This window comes from Poecilia mexicana, unplaced genomic scaffold (genome assembly GCF_051168715.1).
Source record: "Poecilia mexicana isolate PSO_F unplaced genomic scaffold, ASM5116871v1 scaffold_6, whole genome shotgun sequence".
Classification (NCBI taxonomy): Eukaryota; Metazoa; Chordata; class Actinopteri; order Cyprinodontiformes; family Poeciliidae; genus Poecilia; species Poecilia mexicana.
Window position 1 is genome coordinate 10,751,927 of NW_028263375.1, and position 12,813 is coordinate 10,764,739.

At 39.3% G+C, this 12,813-nt stretch overlaps 3 protein-coding genes across 3 annotated transcripts; 2 read left to right on the top strand and 1 right to left on the bottom strand.

Annotated features, from left to right (window-relative positions):
• The first annotated feature begins 677 nt into the window (after window positions 1–677).
• LOC148158650 (uncharacterized) lies at window positions 678–2,536 on the top strand. Its single transcript, XM_088006720.1, has 4 exons — window positions 678–986; window positions 2,057–2,219; window positions 2,305–2,347; window positions 2,424–2,536. Exons 1-4 carry the CDS (start codon window positions 685–687, stop codon window positions 2,534–2,536), a joined length of 621 nt encoding a protein of 206 aa, XP_087862846.1. The 5' UTR covers window positions 678–684.
• An 808-nt stretch (window positions 2,537–3,344) lies between these two features.
• On the top strand, window positions 3,345–4,992 carry LOC106921865 (uncharacterized). Its single transcript, XM_014993851.2, has 6 exons — window positions 3,345–3,799; window positions 3,883–3,969; window positions 4,058–4,123; window positions 4,233–4,324; window positions 4,726–4,821; window positions 4,914–4,992. Exons 1-6 carry the CDS (start codon window positions 3,764–3,766, stop codon window positions 4,930–4,932), a joined length of 396 nt encoding a protein of 131 aa, XP_014849337.2. The 5' UTR covers window positions 3,345–3,763; the 3' UTR covers window positions 4,933–4,992.
• A 2,258-nt stretch (window positions 4,993–7,250) lies between these two features.
• On the bottom strand, window positions 7,251–9,566 carry lrrc10b (leucine rich repeat containing 10B). The gene has a single exon (XM_088006774.1). It carries the CDS (start codon window positions 8,735–8,737, stop codon window positions 7,502–7,504), a length of 1,236 nt encoding a protein of 411 aa, XP_087862900.1. The 5' UTR covers window positions 8,738–9,566; the 3' UTR covers window positions 7,251–7,501.
• Between the last annotated feature and the right edge of the window lie 3,247 nt (window positions 9,567–12,813).

Sequence of the window (12,813 nt, forward strand, 5' to 3'; positions counted from 1 at the left end):
CACAGGTGTGTCCTGGGTCAAGCTTTTTTCACACTCATCTCTATTTTACTTTTAACTCATTCAGAGGAAATAAGGTGAGATTGCTATTACTGCCCTTATGCTGACTTAAACTGTCTTTGTAAATTGGAGATTTCAGTTCTTTCTTACAAACTGTTCTTTTTTTTTCCAGTTGATTGTGAAATCTAAAAAATGCACTCATTGCTACATTTATTTCAGATCGCTGCAGTGTCAACATGCCTGAGGGATTTTTTCCCACCATCACTGTTAATGGCGAAGGTTTCTATTACAGCACACTGCAAAAACACACAAAATCTTGCCAAATATTTTTGGTTTAAATTCTAGTGCAAATATTTGGTACACTTAAAATACAACAAAACTAACTTTAAAGTAACCTTTCAGCAAGATACAGGAGCTTGTTTTAAGTCAGTAATTCTTGAATATTGATCAAAAGTACTAGTTACACTGACAAATTATTTCACTCATAACACTAATGTCTTGTTCAAGTGAAAAAATCTAGTGCTTTCTTACAATATTCAAGAATTGTTTACTTAAAACAAACTCCTATCTTGCTGAAAAGTTACTCTTAAGTTAGTTTTGTTGTATGTTATGTGTACTAAGATATTTGCGCTAGAAACTAGAGGAAAACTCTTGGTAAGATCGTATGTTTTTGCAGTGCATAAACAGATGTTTGGACAGCCGAGGATTGTCATACCGCCTATTGAAGAAACTGAAAGGCGGGGATCACTGAACAAAGCCAGTCACGCACCCCCTAAAGGTCAGCTGAGGATGAGAAAGTCAGAGTCCAGAAACTCAAATCGATCTGTTTTAGATTTAGTTTTGGATTATGACAGACATGTTGTTGTTTCAGGCAGGATGTGTTTCAATTCCTGCCTTGGAGCCCCCGTTGCGTCCGGCTTTCTATCGAACCAAAGACCTGTTCTATCCTACCAGCCCAGTTTGGACCTTGTTGACAACCCTCACTTTGGGTAAGTGTCAGGGCAGGTAAGAACTGTCCGCCACAGCGTCAGCTTTCACTGTCCAGTGTCATCACTGTCCACTGGGAAACACTCAGGCAGAGTTGTGAGTCAGGCATGGGTGAAAGCAAGCTATTTCTCACTCTTGCTCTGACCAAGTGACACAATAGTTCTGCTCTGATTTTTTCTCTGAAAAAGATATCCAAAGTAGAAAACCAATCCCAGTTCAATCTGGAGAGACTCAAACGGAGAAAGAAGGCGATTAAAAGAGTTTAATGACAAAATGAACATGAAAATAAACAAAGTCCTTTGGCGTTCAGGCCCCGGCCGGGGACATCGAGCTGGACTTTGATGAGCTCGATGAACATTCCTGATAGCATAGGAATGTAGACCCCCGGGGGCCTGTACTGGTGGTCGGAGGAAGATGAGGCCTGAGAGCCGGGAGCAGAAGGTGGAGATGGGGTGGAGGTGGGTTGATCGGAGCTGGTGAGCAGAGGAGGCTATGGGTGAAGGTCCTTTTGAACTGGAGCCCAAACGATGATTGGCTGGAGCGAGGCTTGGTCCGCGCCGATAGGTCCAGGTTGCAGAGAGGCAGGAGCTGATTGATGAGGCAGGTGCGACTGGAGTCTTCCAGACTGAACTTTTGTCAAGACTCCATTTCAAATCAACTTTTATTTAAAACTGTATTTCATTGTTTCACTGTGTATTTGTTCATTTCATGGCTCTGTTTGCACACTGTGATGTGTGTGATTGTGTTCGGTAAAGTCAAATACCAATTTTGAGGTAGATGTCTATGTATATATTTTTTAAGAACTAAGCACTGTGCTTTGAATGTCACAATTTCATCGCTCGTGTTTTAGCTCTTTTTAATCTTACAGAAACTGATATTTTTCTACCTTTTGCTTGTGAAATAATTTACTAAAGTGCTGAGCCGTGGCGCCTTGGTAAGCTTAGATTATTAGAAAAAAAATCCAGCGAATTTGTTGTTTCATTCCAAGTTTCCCAAAATGCTTTTTTAAACAGCCGTTACTTCTGATGTGTTTCTTGAGACGCAGTTGTTGTTTTTTTTTTCCTGTCTCCAGAGTGTGGCTAGCCGACAATTTCGTAACTCAAAATATGCGGTACTACCAGCGTCCCACCTACTCTGATGGCTCCACAGCTTTGCCAAGCCTCCTTAACAAACCCATGACCAGCGGCTTCCATCAAGTGAGCGCTGTTTGCCACACAGAGCCTATTGTGGATCAGGTACTACAGATTTTCCTCTACATTATCCTTACAATTCAACAGACTTGAAACAAGCACGAGCTGTCTATCTTCTGCCTTTCTTCAGACAGAGTACCAAAGAGTGTTTGTGCCCCGTCGCTTACCACCAGGTAAAAACTTAGGTTGTGGCTGCAGACAGATGATAAGATAACATGACAGAGACGCTAACAGATATCCTTGCTGCAGTTTCTCGCCACATGAATATGGGTCCAAAACTGGAGACTGGGTGCACTGAAGGAGAAGACCTACAGTACATCACCTTTCGGGACAAAAATCATGCCACTGTGAGTATTACTTAATAGTAAGCAATCATATTAACATGGTGAAAGTATTCATGTTCTCAAAATATTTAATTGGGATTTTATATGTTAAAAAATATTCATAGCTTTGATCATCTTTAAATGATCAAAGCTATGCTGATTTAAAACTCATAGCTTTTTTAATCTGTGATTTGAGGTAGCAAATCATCCTTAGCGTTGAGGCATAAGAGAAGGGCTCTTGCATGATGCATGCGTTTCGAAATGAAAAAGTGAAAGGGACTCATTTCAAGCCTCTGGATCAATACTTTGTGGAATCAACCTTTTTTCTGCAGATACATTCTCTAACAGTCTCTAACAAGCCTCCGAGGCCTAGAATAGAGAATAAATTACACCCAGGCAGACTATATCAACTAAGTTAATTTGATGTTTTAAAGTGAAGGTGACTGAATTCATATACATGCCACACTTTTCATATTTCTATTTGTACAGCATTTAGCAAATAACATGTAATTTTTATTTCTATTCCACAGTTTAAACTACTGTTTGTAGGTCTGTTACATAAAATATCCCCCAAAGATACATTTCAGATTATGAATATAAAGCAAAAAAATTAAAAATATATATATTTGTTACTCTTTGAAAAAAAATCCTTAAATTTACATGTATCTTATAGTATAGAATAATACATACTTCATTGTCCCAAAATGGGCAAATTTCTTAACTTATATTCATTGGTTCACAAGCAGATGCTTTCATGTTTTTTCCTCTCCTGAAGTCTAATGTCACCTTCTGTCACTCCTGTCTGTTCTCCTTCTGGTGCTTTCAAAGCTCAGAGAGTGGACTGACATAAATGCAATTTATACAAGTCTGAGCTACAGAACAGCTAAAGAAAAAAGTTGTTTTGCAAGATTCATATGTGGCTTGCTACGAGCAACATCACAAAAAAAATACAGTTTGAAAACGGTATTCTGTCATTCCTCCAAATTATTATATTATATGGTTGCATATCAATCAATCAATCAAATTTTATTTGAATAGCACATTTCAGCAGCAAGGCATTTCAAGGTGCTTTATATAATTAAAAAAAACAAAATAAAACAGCATGTGACATTGAATAAACAGTAAGAAAGAAAGAGATTTTGGAAAAAGAAAAATATGTGGTCCTCCTTTACTTCTGAATGTGACTTTGTCTATTTGTGAAGTGTTTCCCTTTCAAACTGTGGCTGATTTTTCCAGGTGGTTCCGCATCTGATCAGAAAAACAGTGATGACGAACGACTACCTGTGTCCGACGTTTAAGCAGGTTGAGCCACATTCACTGCAAATCCCTTTATACTGGACAAACAAACACAAATATGTTTTGATATGAAACATTTTTTTTTTCAGGGAAAAGAACGCTTGCCAGGAATATGCAGCTGTTCCTCCAGAGAAACAGGGTATACAGGTGGTGCCAACGCCCTCTTAGTCGACCCAGTAAGTCCCTATATCCTCCAACTTGTATTCCTCTTAAGCTGCTGTTATTGTACAGATGTTTGACATGTCCTGTTTTATAATATTCTAGCGCCTTCATCTGCCACCACTGGAAGTGAAAAGTCGTGTACCACTTGTGAAGGCTTCTGGAAACAGGGTCAGACTTTTACATTTTTTATTTTTTATTTTTTGGTTTGTTTTTAATTAATAGAGCATCTATTTTTGATTAGACTTTTTATCTTTTCTTTTATTCCTTTCTCCCTTAGGAACCCTCAGGATTTTGCTTAAATATGCCAAATGAAATTTTCTCTAAGGGACCATTGGATCCGTTACACTTCACTACACATTATAATAACAAGTAAGTGTTTTTTGTCTTAATACTTTCGGTTGTGGTGTAAGATTTTTTTAGATGCTAAAAAAAATTTAGAGCCAGACGTCCTGGCTTTGAAATGTTTTGTTGATAAACTTTGAATTAGCAATAAATCATTTGTTCATCATTGTTCATCATTCAGATCATTTATTCTTCAACTGATTACAGTGATTTGAAAAAGTACAGATTTCCCTTGTTCATTGTTTCTTTTTTACAAAGTGAGCTACAGAAATTTACATTAGCTTTAGATTAGATTTTTATTTTCATAGAATTTTAAGAAGAATGTTTTTCTTGTTTCTTGTTCATTTGTGGTATCTTGCTGTCCTGATTTATTTGTGTTGCGGATAAGAGGGAATTTTTAACTTGACAAGAATTACGTTACTTTCCAGCTTCCGTCAGAAGGACAGGCACACTTTTTATACTTCATCAATTGTCAACGCAAGCCAAACAAAGGACAATGGCTACAACAAACGAAACACAGACAGGTAAGGTATTATCACATTTTAGCCTGGATAATATAACATTGCGCTCATTTTTATGATTCACATGTCCTGTTTTTTTTTTTTTTATTCCACAGGTTCATATTGAAGCATTAGATGTTTTCACTGTTTTTAAAGTCTTCTCATCTCAAAAATAAAATTCATTATTTAAGCAAATCATTTGGTCTTTATTTTTTTGTTTGTAGAAGAATACAAACTCCAGATGTACACGGAGAAGATGCAAAACTGCATTTTGTTTAGGTTTACTTATAAAAGCCCATCAGCTGTGGGACTGAAGGTGTTGATGTGCTGACTTTAAAAGCACTTTGTTGACACTGACCTACAGAGAATGAGAAGACTGTAAACTGAGGTGAAAAATGATTCCACTCAGACTAAAGCAGACTCCGATTTGCATGAACCTCTGCAAACTCTCAAGCTGTTATGCCACCCACGGCTGCATGCAAAAAAAGTGACCAACAAATCTGGACTAAATACATAACAGTCCAAGTATGACAAACTGTGTATATTACAACTTTATACCACTGCACTACTGCATCTTCTGTGCTGACGTCAGAATATTTGACTTTTTCACGTTTTGCAATCCTGCAATCACATAGTGCAAATGATTTTTTTTTTTTCAGGGTTTGTATATGATAAATCAGCATATATCACCACATAATTCTAATGTTGAAGGCAATTTAACTTGTTTTTTCTACAAGGCTTAAATTTAAAGTTGAAGGAGAGATCAGAGAAGTTAAATATGGGGAGAAATTGGAAGAACACTTCCTGACCGTGGTGGAGGTTCACCTTCCAGGAGGAAAACAACCCTAAATGTAAAACCACAGCTACAATGAGTTTAGACAAAACCATTTTAACATGTTACTTATTTTGTGCCAACACCTAGATTAAATTAGTGGAAAATATTTGGCACTAATTGCTCTCCATATAATGTGACTTTTAAACCAATTTTTAAAGACAAACTGGCAAAAATGCCAATCTCTAGACGAACAAAGCTGACAGAGACTAACACCCAAAGACAGTGATACCAGCAGTGGCATAGCTGATACCACTGCTGCCTTGCAGCAATAACATCCAGGGGTCTTTCTGCATGATGGGTGCATGTTCTTCCTCTGCATGTGTGGTATTTTGGCTTCTTCTTTTGGTCGAGAATGCACAACTGTAAATTGAATTGGTTTCCCCAAATTGCTCATAGTTATTAGTGTGCACATGAATGGTTGTTTGTCCTGTGTGTCGCTGTGTTGTAAATGCTCCTACGAACCTGCAGGGACAAGTAGGCACAGACAACGGATGGAAAGATGGTTCTACAAATGAATGACCAATACGAATGCACACCACACTTCTGTTCACTTCACAGTTGTCCACTACTTGGTGCGTTCGGTCCATCAGTTGATCTGACGGACCAAAGTATGAAGTAAAATACATTGATTTTTTTGTTGTTGTGCAACAAAATGTGAAAAAAATTATAGGTTAAGAACGCTTCAGCAGTCGTACCTGTCTAAGAAGAAAATTGATCCTGTCATGACACTGAAAAAGCTCTAAGCAGTCAGAAAGGAGGCCACAAACATCTGAAGAAATTGTAGCAGGATATAGGCAACAGATCCTTTGGGTCCTGTGGGTTGAGGTTGGGTTACTTCCCACAGATGCCATCAGATTCCTATTAGGGGAATTCTGGAGACCATTAATAGTATTTTGAAGCTCATTTCTCACATTCCTGCGTCTTATCTATTAATACCACCAATGTTATTAGACACAGCAATAGAAGCTATTGGTGCATGACAATTTAAAAGGAGCAGTGTGTATGTTCTGCATTGTCCCAATGCAAATGTAATGAGATACTGTCACATGAGTACACGCATTAATATTCTAACACCAGATCAATAATTCACTCTTTTAATGAGATACGAGGAAAAAGATCTGTGCAGACACAAAGGACTGGATTACGCATGAGCCCCACATGAATAATGTGCTCAGAAATGAGAGGAGAACAAGGGCCCGGCCTGTATAACGTCAAGAAAAAGAGTAATGTCACCGTCTCTGACAAAAAGAAGTGCACAGCATTCATGACACAGCTGAATTTCTGCCCAGCAGGGTCCTTCAGGTTTGTCGGGGCACTAAAAATATTCTGCCTCATCGTTTTCCGGGTCCGCTTCATGTTTGAAGCCTCTTTAAGGACTTACCTTTTATGGTCAGGCACCCCAGCTATTCATCCCTCCAACGCTCTTTCTTGGCACTGACACTCGTGTCGTAAATATTTTTTTAAAATCTTTGACCAACACACTCATTTAAATGCAGAGACAGCCGTGCTTTAAAGAAGCAGTGCTGACAAGCACATAACAAAGGTACTGACTGTGATGAGCAGAAACGACTCTTGAGTAAACACACTGCGTCTTCTGTGACAAAGGACTGGCATCGGCTTCATTCAGCTGAATATTTAATAGCAAAGAACCAAAATAAGTTACAGCAACCTGATAATGTGCAGTTGAGAGAGATGACACTGGTGTTGTTGCGTTAAAGAAATATAATATCAAGACAATTAATTTTCACAGTTAATTACAGATCATTAATTAGCAGCACATCTGAGAATAAGTCGTATTCACGTATCTGCTGTACTGTCCAACATCTGTTTCCACCTGGAACCAAATCATTTTGGAGTTAGAGGGGCTTTTCATGCTCCCTCATCTTGTCTTCTTGTGTCTTCCAGTTCCTCCCCATCCTCATACTCATAGTCCATTGGAACGTTTTCGTACTCCAGCCCCTCTCCTTCATACTCAAACCCTTCTCCCTCACATATCATCTCTTCTGTCTCGTATTCAACCAATTCTTCATCATATTCAAGCTCAGCACCTTCATACTCGGTCACTGGCACTTCCACGCAGTCCTCCTGCTCCTCGTCCTTAAACAATGTTTCTTCTTCTCTAACATCGGACTCTTCGATGTTCACAGCAGCTTCGTCCGTTGCCGGTTTTGAGCTGCTGTTCTTTAGGATTCCATGGATCACCGGTTCCTCTCCAGCCTGAGCCAGCTCCTGAGCCAGCTCCTGAGCCAGCTCCTCAGCCTCTTCCTCAGCGGCCTTGCGACGTCTCTCCTTCCTGGCCTCACGGATCTCCAGGAACTCAGCAGCCCCTTCCCCAACCAGAAATACATCCTCGCCTACTTTAGGAGGTTCCTTGACAGGATTGTGGTCATAGGAAAATAGGTGAAGAGTCCGTAGACGCTTCAGGCTAGGAAGCTCTGTTATTTTGTTTTTATCCAAGTCTAGGATCTCCAGGGATTCCATGCGCAGCAGGACTTTGGGGAAGGTTTCGAAGCGGTTTCCGTACAGCCACAATCCCTTTAGCGATTCCATGCGACAGAAGTCTTGAGGCAGCGCTTTCAGCCGGTTGTCCCCCATCTGCAGGGACTTGAGGTTTGGCAGGTCGTAAAGCTCCCGTGGAAATCTCTGGAAGTAGTTGCTCTCCAACCAGAAGCACCTTAGATTCTTCAGGTTGGTGAACTCAGGCGGAAGGGTCATGAGTCGGTTGCTGCCCAGATACAGATGGGTGAGGCTGGTGAGCTCGCACACAGCCAGGGGAACGTCTTCCAACTTGTTGAAGTCGAGGGCGAGTGTCCGCAGACCCTGCAGCTGGGAAAAGCTGTCAGGCACCTTGCGAAGTCTGTTCCCGCAAACATACAGCTTTTCCAGGTGCATCAGCTCACAAACACGCGAGGGTAATCGCTTGAATTTACGGTAGCTCAGGTCTAACACAGGATCACCGCTCTCCAACAGCTCCTCGACTCCCAGTGGAAGCTCTTCCTCTTCCTCCTCCACTACTTCCTTCTCCTTTTCAGTGTCATCTTCCTCCTCACCATCTTTTGCCCCTTCTTCTTCTTCCCCCTCGGCCTTCCTGGAAGAGTTGCCCATGCTGTGCCAAGCAGACCTTGACTCTGACGTGAGTCAGGGGAGAGTCATTTGATAAGGCAGTGTCTGTGACAAGTGAACTCTCAGTTTGGAAGCTACTGTTGTTTCGTATATGAAACCACAGGCTGCAACCAGCATCATGGTTCGGGCCAGTTAACACTTCTGCAGCCATGCAACAGCAGTTCCTAAATGTCCCTGTCTCCACGCGATTATTAGGAAATTATCACGTGGTATTATCTGGCAAACAATGAAAAACAAAATAATAATAAAAGGATGAGGTAGAGTTAATAGTGAAAGCTTAGCTTTATCTTTAGTTTTTCGTCTTACCATTGTCTCTTTAACATCCTCGGGACTTTGAAGAGAAAAGTGTCCGACAGCTTTGAGGTCATGTGATCAGGAAAAGAAAGATTCCCCCCCGAAGTCGTTCTTCTGCGCCTCTTAACTTGCCTGCAGATGTCTGTGGATAAACCCAGAGTCGGTGCGTCGCTCAGTGACCTGGCCGGCGGGAAAGAAAACAAGTCACATAAAGGTCCGTGTAAGAGTTAATGCAGCTGCTCCCTATGACAGGCCGGGTCTCACCGCGGTAACTATAATCCGCGCTCGGAAAGAAATTGTATGTTGGAAAATTACAGCGCACTTACTGAGTGACTGACGGACTGTTCCTGATGTTGGCTGCTTCTCTCCATTAGTGTGAAGGCTTGCATTCAGCTGAAGCCTCCCTCTCTCTGTAACCCGAACAGGGGGCATTCACATCACATGGTCAGTTTGTGCTGCGTGTGTAAGAGCAGCGTGAGGAAGTTACTTCGAGTCAACTTTAAAAAAAAAAAAAAAAAAAAAAGTTTCGAAGCTTTTTCAAAAAGCTTCGAAACTTTTTTCGACACAGCTATATATATATATATATATATATATATATACCACTGCTCAAAAAAACAAAGGGAACACTCAAATAACACATCCTAGATCTGAATGAATGAAATATTCTCATTGAATACTTTGTTCTGTACAAAGTTGAATGTGCTGACAACAAAATCAAACAAAAATCATCAATGGAAATCAAATTTATTAACCAATGGAGGCCTGGATTTGGAGCCACACACAAAATTAAAGTGAAATGTTCCCTTTATTTTTTTGAGCAGTATATATATATATATATATATATATATATATATATATATATATATATATATATATATATATATATATATATATGGCAAGTCTCCTTGCCATCACCCTAATCTTCAGATCTCCACAACAGATTTAAATTGGGACTCTTGATGGGCCACACAAACATTTTTGTTTGACTTCCCATATGAAGACACGTGTTGGTAAAATTACTTTTTAAATAAAAATCTGCTGTGGGGTTTTTTTTCCCCACAGCTTTTCCATTTGTTGTTATTCAAAGGGTGCTTTTATTTAAGCTTTGAGAACTGCTGCTAATTTAATCTGAAATGTCAATCTTAGCTGAATTTCTGCCTTAAAAAATTTGTACTTCATCCATTAGAGACATCATAACAGCTGGAACATTTCATATTAGCAGTTAAGTAAAACCCAAAAGTTTCCAAATGTGCCAAAGTAAATTGAGACTTCTATTAAGTCAATCTTCTGCTGAATCCATCAACTATTTGACAGTGAGCTTTCCTGGGCGACAGTATTTATTTTTCATTGCGATGGAATGAAAAGCCTAAAGAAAGCTGCTGGGGTCAGATTTTTTGGGCTTCTGTCAGCCTGATGACTCGTGGCAGAAGAAGCGGACAAACAGGGGCACGGGTCAGCGTGCTGCTTGAGGATAATTCTGTCTGATATGCTGAGGACCAAAAGAGCTGATTTGCACATTTTGGTGTTGCATTCAAGTGACCCTGAAATGGCATGATGGACTGGAAGCAGTAGATAGTCAAGCAGACAGACAAAGACCTTGGGTGGAGAAAGGACACAGCTGCCGAGGTCAATGTGTTCTGGAAGCACTGCGTGGCCCTTGCAGGCAGTACAGGAAACATATGGAAAGAAGACAGAAAGCACAAAATGATATTTGTTTTATGAGGTGCAAAATCATGAAAATGAATAAAACTGTAGGCCTACATACTGCATTTAGATTTTTCCACATATTAAATAGATGATGAAAGAAGCAGAAAAAGTCTGCAATAAGAGCCCTACCTACTGTGCAGCCTTGTGTTAAATGAAGATAGGAGTTGTGTGATTTAAAGACACTTGCTGGTAGCCAAAGGTACTGCAACAGGCATAAAAATAGCATTCACAACATTTTCAACACTTATTGGCACCTGTGGTGAAGATGTGAAAAAAGCCTTGAAATAAATTAATTTGTTGCTGCTCTAAGGCAAATTCTGATTGCTTAAAATAAGTAAAGTCACCACTTCGGGCAACCCTTCTTTCTAAATGTGCTTTATAAATAAAGTGGATTTGGAATTGGATGAGAAAAAAAATTGCTAATATAATTAATAACTTTAATTTGTGTATCTTTGGTAGTGGAAAAAAAAATCCCACATTAAGAAAAAAATGCTTTTTTTCACAAAATCCCACTGTCACAGCTATTGACACTAATGACAACTTTTTACAACCTGCTTTTTGACAGCTTTTGTCCTCACCTGTAACATTTCAAGGTTTCAAGGTTTGATCAAATAGAGAGAGTAATTTTTGAAAAACAATCTCTCTAACTCATGTTCATCGAAAAAGATTCATAATGTCAAACTATCACTGTGCTGACGTCACATGCCACATGTTTTTGCTTCGTTATCTCATTCTTAGTTAACTCGCAGAAGTCACCAAAATTTCAGCTTAAAGTGTCCAGGTGTTTCACTGAGTTTGTGATGATATAAACTCTAATAAGGTTCCCAGGCCTTTAGAAGAGCAACAGACCCGTATTAACAGTGAGTTTGGTGTCTTCTACATGTTCCTCCTTTGTTTCACAAAGACCTACCTGGAGTGTTTCTTACTGAACAACTAAATCTTAGTCTCATCTGACCAAAGCACAAATGGTTTGTGTTTGTGATAGCAGTGATTGGTGAACTACCGTAGATGGTGTCTAGTGGTCGTTGGTGACTGAAAAGATCTTTCTTTTCTTCGTTTCTGAAGTTCCTTAACATTGAGTGTTGGAGATCTCTTTTTTTTAAACCCTCTCCTACTATCTGACTCACTGTGTGTTGTTCCAATATAAATATTGACCGGTGATTATAAGAAAAAAATGTGTCAGATCACATTGACCAAGGTAAGAAGAAAATCATAATTCAAAAATTCTAGCCATTGTTATCCACCTGAAACGTAAGGACACAGATGCTTCACTAAAATCTATTTTTATAGAAACTGGTTATGTTTCACCCACTGAATAAACACACTCAAATTAAAACTTTTTTTTTTTTTTAACCAAGAGTTTAAAATAAAAGCTTCACTATGTATACAGATCATTTGCAAAGTCTATGATGGGTATTTTTCCTTTTTAATCTACATAAAAGAACCACAGACAACGTATATGAATTTTATGGCAAAGCTTTTGCAAAAGGAGAAATCTCTGGTAACAGCTCCTCCGAGCCGTTCACAGAGCGTTCTGGTCTGCTTCCGCGTGAGCCCCGGTTTTATTGTCAAAGAAAAACAGCCAATAGGGGCCAGTCAGGAAAAACAACAGAGGTCGTAAAACTTCTAACCCAAACAACTAGCAACCCAGTAACAGGTGTGATATCTGATCTAAGGTCTGAGCCCGGTTCAAATCTCGGTCAAACTGTCAATAAGACAAAATACGACTGCTCACAGGCAGTTAAGAGGTATTCTGGTTAATAAAAATTTAGGGTCTGAGAAACACAGAGTTAACTGTTTCACATGAAGATGAACAGACAGTCCTGACCTCCAGGTCAGTTCATACACACATAAGAAAGAGAACACCTTAAACAGAAAATCACAATAATCTATAGACTGAATGTGAACTAAAGTAATAACAAAATGATAATACTGAAAAATCTCTAACAGTCTAAGATGCTGGATGTTTTACCTTTTGGCTTTACAGTTTAAGCAGTTTACATATTAACCTATCACTTTACTAAAAAATGCAGTTAGTTGGTTATTATGTTTGGGTT